The sequence below is a fragment of the Neomonachus schauinslandi genome, chromosome 11, assembly GCF_002201575.2.
Source record: "Neomonachus schauinslandi chromosome 11, ASM220157v2, whole genome shotgun sequence".
Classification (NCBI taxonomy): domain Eukaryota; kingdom Metazoa; phylum Chordata; class Mammalia; order Carnivora; family Phocidae; genus Neomonachus; species Neomonachus schauinslandi.
In genome coordinates this window covers 10,062,368-10,071,284 of record NC_058413.1, presented here as the reverse complement: position 1 = coordinate 10,071,284, position 8,917 = coordinate 10,062,368, and the positions used below count along the sequence as shown (strand labels likewise).

General features: G+C 61.7%; 1 protein-coding gene across 1 annotated transcript; it reads left to right on the top strand.

The window, feature by feature from the left end:
- Positions 1–311: 311 nt before the first annotated feature.
- On the top strand, positions 312–7,418 carry PPP1R32 (protein phosphatase 1 regulatory subunit 32). Its single transcript, XM_021685246.1, has 12 exons — positions 312–420; positions 870–987; positions 1,259–1,412; positions 2,425–2,553; positions 3,162–3,225; positions 3,686–3,798; positions 4,165–4,224; positions 4,363–4,449; positions 4,777–4,890; positions 4,972–5,066; positions 6,723–6,887; positions 7,349–7,418. The coding sequence occupies exons 1-12, from the start codon at positions 312–314 to the stop codon at positions 7,416–7,418; spliced, it is 1,278 nt and encodes a 425-aa protein (XP_021540921.1).
- Positions 7,419–8,917: the final 1,499 nt, after the last annotated feature.

Sequence of the window (8,917 nt, the reverse complement as noted above, 5' to 3'; positions counted from 1 at the left end):
CTCATCCTTCATCACTTGGCATCCTAGTTTCCTGGCTGTAAACTGGGGAGATGACAAGCTGTGGGGAAGGGGGAATGAGTGTATATGATTACATGTTGACGATGACCAGTCCTTCCTTCAGTTTGGGGTGTGGGTGTCGGTGGAGAGGGACGGGGCCGAGCCGAAGGCCCTGGTTGGGTGGGGCTCGGGCTTCGCCTCCGGGGCCTCTGCAGCCTGAGCCTGAGACGGGCTCGGGGCCTGGGGCTGCTGAACGGATGGGGCTCCCTGTGCTTCCTCCCCAGGCGCCCCCCGGGGCCCTGCCCCACAGCACCATGATGGGGAAACTTCCCTTGGGGGTTGTCTCCCCTTATGTGAAGATGAGTTCAGGGGGCTGCACGGATCCCCTGAAATTCTATGCCACTAGCTACTGCACCGCCTACGGTGAGCGCCCCTGTGTGCTGGAGCCGCCCTAGGATGCGGGCCAGGATGGGGGGCGGTCCCCCCACTGTGGGAGGGGCAGCCCCGTGCCCTGCCACACACGCTCAGAGGGACCCCAGTGCGCTGAACCGATCCATCCCTGAGCCCCCCCAACGACCGTGTCCACGCCTGTCCCATCAGGCTGGCTTTGCCCCGCTGCCCCTCCCCCGAGTCCATCCTGTGATTCTGCCACACTGACCTTGTCCCTCCCCTATCCTTTCCATTCCCCGCTGCCGCAATCTCGAAGGGCCAGGCTTTCACGGCTCTCTTGTTCCGGCCCCTGGCTCTATGCCTTCTCCATCCCGAGGACCCCTGGGCCCTGGGTGGGGTGGGGGGGATGTGGCTGGCCCTGCTTGGGAGGCCCTGCTCACTGTTCTTCCACTCCCCTGCCCCACGGGCTTCCCCTCTGGCAGGTCGGGAGGAGTTCAGGCCCCGCATGGGCAGCCACGAAGGCACAAGCTACAGATCCAATTACCGGCCCGTGGTCTCTTACCACGCCAACCTCGATGCCCTGGACAACCCAGCCATGGGGTAAGGTCTGCAACCCCTTCTCCCTCCCTGCCCTGCTGAGCCTTAGTGCTCAGGGCCATTGGAGCTCATCGGACCGACTGCGGGCTCCATGCATGGGGACCCTGAACCTTGCCTGGCCTAGGTCTGGGGTCCAGGGGCACTCAGGGCATGGCACCCACCTGGGGCCCTAAGGCAGGCGGACTCCTGAGGCATCTGTGGGAGGTTTGAGGGAAGTGGGCAGCTTCCAGAGATAAGCACTGCAGCCTCCGGGTGGCTCCTGCTCGACCCTCAGGGAACAAGTCCGCCACAATTTCCAGTCAGTGACCAATCAGAGCTACCGCCCCCTGGAGGCGCCTGATGGCAAGTACCCACTGCCTTGGAACGTGCATCAGACCAGCTCTGGCTACTCGCAGGAGAAGCCCAGTGTGGCGACCCCCACTAAGGAGGTCAGTGCTGGGCTAGGACCAGGAGACGGGGGGGGCCCCGAGGCTGGGGTAGAGGAAGGGCCGAGGGGGCGGAGAGGGTGAGGATCCCTCCAGCAGGGTGGGACGGCCCTGCCAAGAGTTGGTCAAGGCTGAGCTGCCTGGACGCTGAGGAGCCATATGCGGGCTGGGAGTCTGCTCACCTGTGTCACCTTCGTCCCCATCCCCGAATGCACCATCACCTCCCCTCCACCTCCATTCCCATCCCTGTCCCTGCCATCACCTCCACCACCCCCATCTCCAATCCCAACACCAACCCCATCCCCATCCCATGGTCTCTACCATCCCATCCACATCTCCAACGCCACATGACCATCCTCCCCACCAATGTCATGTTTGCTTTTGTCATTGTCGTCCCCATCTTCTTCATTCCATTGTCATTATGATCATCGTCCTTATCACCAGCAGTAGAATGTATTCTACTAAGTCATTCATTCGTTCATTCATTCATTCATTCATTCAACTGATATGTTCTGAACATCTCTTTTACATATGAAGGTGCTAAGTGCGGGGGGGGAAATGCAACAGGGAAGAGGCAGGGGGTGAAGCAGTAGTGAAGGGGTTGCAACTGCAAGCCAGGAGGGTGGGAAAAGAGCTTGCTGTGGAGACGTGAGTCAAAGACTCAAGGGAAGTTAGTGTCCTCTACGTGCAGTGATGTGAGAGAGCGTTCCAGGCAGTGCAGATGGCAAGTGCAAAGGCCCTGAGGTGCGAGTATCTGATGTGACAAAGAATAGCAAGGAGGCAGGTGGCTGGAGCAAAGCAAGGAGCCAGGGTCCTTGTGGGTCTCTGTCAGCCCATGGGACAATGAAATGGGATGATTGCAGGGCTCTGAGCAGAGGAGGGACATGACTGGACTTCATTGTCAAGGGACCCCTCGGGCTACGGATACTCTGTAGGGGTCAAGGGCAGAAGCAGAGTCAAGACATGGACTGCCATCCCTTTGCCTGGAGTGTGACTGGCCGCTTCCTCCTCCCAGGTCAGGAAGGTCCATTTTGACCCCCAGGACTATGGGCCGCAGGCCATCACAGGGCTGGAGCCCGAGGACGTGCCCCTGCTCCACCAGCTGCAGGGCAAGGGCTCGATGGAGTGGGAGAACGCCCGGCATGTGAGTGGGCAGCCCCTGGTCAGGGCTGTGAGCGGGGCAGAGGGGCCAGACCCACTTCCTTTCCCTCCTGGAGACCGGCACTGCTCTGACTCGCCCAAAAAGCCAACTAAATGTGGGCTCAGAGTACCTAGAAAAACTGGGGAGAGCCAAGGATATTTGGTATTTCCAAGACAGCATCAACGGGGTCAGCACGGGCTTCCTTACTCAGGTCTTAGGACTTAACCCCAGAGGCCCCTTCCCTCCCCTCGCCCATCCAGACTCCCCGAGCTCTGGGCGGTGCAGCGTTGGGGAGGACCTACTGTATTGCCTTAGCCTCTCTGCTCGCCTTGGGCCCCCTCTTCGTCTGGGTGCCTGGGTCCCATGTTTATTCCTGGGAGTCCAGTGTGGGTGGGACGGGCTTCATTGTCACAGAAGAACTTACCGGGAGTGTGTGGGGTTCTGCTGCCCCATCAGAGAGGGATTTGTGCCGGGCCTGCCGTCCTCGGCCTCCCCTCGGGGACTATACCACGCAGGTCTGCTGGGAACACTGAAGAGCCACCACTGCGGCCAACCAGCCCCGGGCCCTGGTCCACCTCGCAGGCCCCAGTGCTCTCCCTTCTGTGTTCCAGGACCCGCGCTTCATGACCTATGAGTACAATTCCAAGTATTTCAAGGAGCCTTCAAACCAGCCAGGTAGGCACATGTCTGAGCCACCCACCACACCTCCCTCCCCCCGCCACAGGGAGAGACACGGTGGCGGGGGGGCGGGGGGTGCAGACGGAGCTGGTGCAGGACAAAGAAGGCACCAGCAGAAAGAAAGAAGGATACAGAGGCAGCCTGGGGGACTTGTGCCTTAACGCCAACCCCGCCGAAGGACGACTCACTGGTTTAGGAGGGCTGTTGATCCTGACCCCAGCCGCCTCCCGGCCTGTTGGCACCTGCCCGTCCTGCACCTCTCTTCTCTTCCTCTCCCGTCTCATTCTCTGTCCTGAACTCTGGAGTCTTCCTGGTGCCCATGATCCTATAGCTCAGGCGTCCAGATCCTTGGAGCCAGCTCCCTCCCCACTGGCTGGGACACTGAGCCTCAGGAGGCCCTGGGGGTAGGGCTAGGTGGCCGGGGTGGCAGGTAGCACAGGGGGGATGTCTTTTGCAGATCTCTTGCAGAAGAAATCAATTGGCGCCAAAGAAGAGACTGGCTTCACCGAGGAGTCCACCAAGAACCCCATTGTCTTCCAGCCCCCCTCCCAGACCCTCCCTGGGGACCCGGTAAGTCAGGCCTGTGCCCACTAGAATCTCAGGGTGACTTCTAGCTTAAAATGTGTGAGTTGCCGAACCCTGTGTTCAAACACGAGATGAACGAGTGTGGGTAAAAACCACTGCTTTGGTCCAGCTCCCCCAGTTTACGGATGAGAAGACTGAGGTCCAAAGAGGAGAAGGGGCAGAGCCAACGTTACTCAGAGTCTGGGCGAGGGCCCTGGCCTGCTGGTTCTCACTCAGCATCATTACTCCCCAAACTCTTCCCTTTCCTCGGTTACCCCAATCATACGCACGTATCGTGAGCCCCTTCTGCGCTCAGGACCCCGGGGCAGCTGCCTCTGCCGGGCTGACGTGCTTCTGCGGGCCTCTTTCCAGGTCCTCCTCCCCGGCCAGAGTGTCACCAGGTCCGACTTCCTCCTCATGCCCCACCCTCATGTAAGCTGAGCCGCTGGGGGTGGAGGGCGGTCTGACCCCAGGGCCTGGGGTCCTTCCTCGGGGCAGTTGGGACAGTACCTGGAGGACTGCGGGAGGCGCAGCTATGCTCTGGTGCCAGGGGCTCATCTGCGGCCTTAGGGGGACGAGTTCCTGCCTGTGCTGGCCAGAGGCTCCGAGCGGGAAACGGGCTACAACCGGGTGACGGAGAGGACCCTGAACCCCAGAGTGAGTGGCCTTCGGTGGGGGGGTTCCCTCAGAGCCGGGGCGTTCCCACGGGAGGGGGCAGGGAGGTTCCTTGGACGCAGACGCACTTGGGCGCTGAAGGATGGGAAGGATCAGGATATTTGGACCCTCCAGGGGAGGGGCGAAGGCCCAGGAACTGGAAAGTGAGGGGTGTCTTTGACCCAGGGAATTCGTGTGCCTGGAGGGGCAAGGACGAGGTCCTGGGGCTGGGGGCAAGTTGGGGCCGCGTGTGCCTCTGCCTGCCCTCCCTCTGTCCTTGCCGCCTCACCCTGGCCACCCACCGCCTTTCTGTGGCTCCGTCCCCTGCAGGTGCCCCCTCTTGGCCCAGAACCGAGCAGCATGAGCCACCGGCAGTTCCAGCCCCCGCAGCGCATGCAACAGACGAACGTTGCCTTCCTGGGCCGGGAGACCGTGGGGAACAAGGTGAGGCTGGGGTGCCCAGCCCCACTCCCAAATCTCCACCCCCTCCTGACCTCACAAGTCCCCTCCGTACCTCTGGTGCAGGAGCCCACGGGGTTCAGCCTCAACAACCCCAGCTACTTCCGGAACCCTTATGACCCTGACATGGATAATCGGTACCTGACCACCTACAACCAAGGGTGAGCACCCCCCTTCGCTGTCCAAATCCAGGGCTGTGAAGCCAGCACGCATTTCACAGACAGACACTGGGACAAGTGATGAGCTTACAGCCTGTGAAGTAGACCAACACTGAGTTAGTGTGATCCCCCAGAAGCAGCCCCTGAGCCAAGGATCTGAGCGCTAGCCTCTTACTGGGGAGTGTGGGGGAGCTAGGAAGTTGTGTGGGAAAGGGAAGGCAGCCCAAAGCCAGCGTGTTATTAAAGAGATATCCCATGGGGAGGCTCTAGAAAACAGTGCAAACACACGACTCAGAATGATCCCGGCCAAGGGGAGAGCGAGCTGGGGGACTGGTACCCCCACAGCCATCGGTCAGTAGTTAAGGGCAGTCCCCGAGGACCATACTAAAATCCCAGACACTTCCTTGCTGCAGGCAAAGCAAGCCCCAGCAGCCCAAGGGCAGCCGACCTCTGCGCTTCTCCCTGATGCTGTGCCCAGGCTGGTGGGCAGGGAACAAATAAGGGGCTGAAGGGCGTCTGGGTGGAGCAACATGGCATCTGCGAAGATACTACGTCCAGTCCATGGTGGGGGGGCTCTGGGTTCCCAAGAAAGTAAGCTCTTTGCTGAGCATCCGGGAAGGCTTCCAGGAGGAAGTGGCCCGAGAGCCATGGGGAGGACTCCCGGGGCCAGGACTGGATGGGGAGGGCATTGCAGGAGTGGGATAGAGCCTCCTTGCACGACATCTGTCATCTGTGTCAGCGTGTGTCACCTGTGTCCCAGTACACTGGCCCCCCACTCCTTGGTCTCCCAAGTTGCCTCCCATCCTTGGGGCTGGCAAGGAGGGCCCCCTTTGGGATGGGGACCTTGAGGCTCAGATGGGAGAAGTGGCGACCGAGCCACATCGCAGGTCCGTGACACAGGTGGCTGCTCCAGTCCCCACGAGGGGGAGGGGGAGGGGCAGAGACTCACGCTGGGTGTCGGGGGACAACAGTGTCCCTGTCCCTCCCTGGGCAGACGCCCTCCTCCGGCAGCTCCGGCAGCTCCGGCAGACCCTCGGCCCCAGCCATGTCTACAGGGTCCTTCTCCCGCCCGCCTGTCGGCTTTCCCGAGCTCCTGCCAGGGGTCAGGCGCACGGCTCCTTCCCCAGGGGTTGTAATCACTGACTTCCTCATGTATCTCTCTGCACCCCCACATCATACGCTCAAGGGCGGGGCCCACATCTTACTCATCGTGGCCCTTTCAGAACCCGGCCCAGTGCTCAGGGAGCATCAGCAAAATGGAAGCAAAGTGGAATGCCCAGAGAGAAATGAATGAGCCAGGGTCTCCACTCCCCCACCCCTAAGAAGTTCATGGGCCAGGGAGGGAGGCGGCGCGCAGACCGTCCTTTCGGCTCCCCAGTGCCGGAGCAGCATCAGGGGGCTGGGCGAAGGAGGGCCGTCCAGCTCCGGGGCAGAGCCAGGGCAGGCTTCCCAAGTGAGCAGCGTTCCCCAAGCGGACCAGGGCTCAGGACAGAGGACACAGCATGAGCAAAAGCAAGGAGGCTGGAGGGATCTGAGGCCATGTGTGCTCTGCTGGAGCCAAGATTCCTGTCCAAGAAGGTCAGAGAGGCTGCAGAGGTGGGCGGAGGCCAGCTTATCACCAGCAACAGCCCCCCCCCCCGCCCCCACCCCGTGCTGCAGGTACTTCGAGAATATCCCTAAGGGTCTGGACCGAGAAGGCTGGACTCGAGGTGGCATCCAGCCGCAGAAGCCCGGAGGCTATGCCCTCAACCAGCCGGTCACCCGCATGGAGGCCACCCCCAACCCCACGGAGAGCCTACAGCACCTGCACCCCCACGTGGGAAGGTAGCCGGCCCTCCCTCCCGCTCTGTCCTTGGCGGCATCCAGGCCTTTCCCCAGCTTCTTCCCTCCCTCCGTCTGTCTGAGAGGCCTATTTCTTCTCTCTGGCTTGCTCGCAGCTTTTCCGCTCCTCCCCCCGCTCTCCCCAGCGACCCCTCCCCCTGCATGGCTGCCCCCCCGCCCCTCCCCCCAACGCCTCGTTCCCATCCCAGAGGCCAGCTCCACACCTGCTCCCTGCCAGGCTGCGGGAGGGGGGGACAGAGTTGAATGGACTGTGGTTCTGCCTCACTCTGACTCCTTTCGGCTCAATTCAATTCCTCAAAAATTATATTTCTAAGACAATGGCCCAGACTTGGCAGGCAAAGAATGTGGCTTGGCTGAGGGCTGCCCCAGGGGAGGGGCAGGCAGAAGAGCAGGTCCCACCTTGCCCCACATCCCCCTCACGTCCACCCCTCCCCTCCCTGCAGAACCCTGATCTCCGTGGACCCCTTCTACCGAGCCCCGCCTCACAGCAGCTACTTCATGACACCCAACTGAGCCTGAGACTGGGTAAGGGGCGCCCCGCATGGGCCAGCCCCACATCCCCAGCCCTGGGTCAAGCAAGCCCTGCTGGGGACCCAGCCTCAGAGTGAGGGGTGGGAGACCAGGGGGTGGGGCTCTCAGGGCTGGGGGAGTGCACTGAAGCCCCCTCCCCCTGGGAGCCCCTCGGGTCTCATCTCTGTTCCTCCCAGGTTTGCCAACCCAACGGACAGGACAGGAGCCGGCTACAGTCCCTACCCCCACCCCGTCCCTGCCCAGACTCCCCTGACTACTTTCCTAATGAAATAAAGAGCAGTGAAGCGGCCCATGTGTCCAGTCACTGGCAGGGGAGCTGGGAAAAGGATGGGGGGTGGTGCAGGGCGAGCATGCAGGAGTGGAGGGGCCCGGGCCAGCTTTGGAGTCAGGAAGGTCGGGTTGGACTCACGGTGACACTGGAGACAAGGACACAGATTCCTCTCCTGTCAGGGGTCTCCTACAGTTGGTGCTGAGTGCTCAGTCGGTGTGGAAGGCCAGGAGCCCTGGCAGGGAGCAGGGGGGACAGAGTGGGGAGAGGCAGAGAGGGGCAGAGGGGCAGGCAGTCCCAGAGATCTCTCTCTAGAGACAGACGGACGAGGGTCTGTGACAGATGGACGCCTTTACACTGAGCCAGGGAGGGGCAGGGGCTGGTTGAAAAGGCTCATGCCTCAGGGCAGCCCTTTTGTGAGGATTAGAACAAGGATTCCCCCACCCCCAGGCACAGTCCCTAAAGAGCAAACTTCTTGTGGGAAGAATGCATCCCTTCCTCCAATCGCTGCCGCCTGACACGGGGTCCCTCAGCCTGCAGGGCGGAACTCAGGCTGCCTCTCAGTGCCTTCCCTCACCTCCAGCAGGTGCATTTGCACAGTGCACAACTACGCGCAACCGTATGCTGTGTTCCTGCCAGCACCAGCTCCTCGTCTTATAAAGGGGAACCTGGACCCAGAGAGTGTGCCTCAGTTGCTTGAGGTCCTAAGGGTAGAGAGGCAGCCGCAGCCCAAGGCCGGGACGTCTCCAGCACCTTCCAGGCCAGCCGGCATGCTGAGGGGCAGACTCAGCGGTCTAGCAGCTGCCCCCCACCCCCTCCCCCTCCGTGACAGCGTCCTCGCTTGGCCTGGCTGGGGATCCATTTGGGATGTGGGTGGCTCCAGCTGGCTCCAGCCCTGGAGGAGGGGAGGAGGGGACACAGAGTCTCTCGGCTGCAAACCCAGCCAGACTCGGACCCAGTGACAGCCCCACAGGCTGTGGGTGGGTCCTGCAGGTCCATGGCCTCCAGCGTTAGGGGTGAGTTACCAAATCAGAGATTTGCCAACTGCACTGGGTCCCAACTGTGGCCTGGCCGTGAGGAGGTGGGGGAGGGGATCGACAGGTCCCCTCCCGCCCACAGTCCCCCCCAAATACACAGACCCCTGGAGATGCACACGTGCTAACACGTACGTGCCAACAGACAAGTACACACAGACTAACACAAGCGCGCCGGA

What these genes read in the sequence shown, in the direction of transcription:
- PPP1R32 (XM_021685246.1), top strand. Translation starts at nt 312, where the DNA reads ATGATGGGGAAACTTCCCTTGGGGGTTGTCTCCCCTTATGTGAAGATG. An exon ending in TCCTCATGCCCCACCCTCAT is followed by an intron (nt 4,225 to 4,362) that starts GTAAGCTGAGCC and finishes CTGCGGCCTTAG; the next exon opens with GGGGACGAGTTCCTGCCTGT. An exon ending in CTGACCACCTACAACCAAGG is followed by an intron (nt 5,067 to 6,722) that starts GTGAGCACCCCC and finishes CCCGTGCTGCAG; the next exon opens with GTACTTCGAGAATATCCCTA.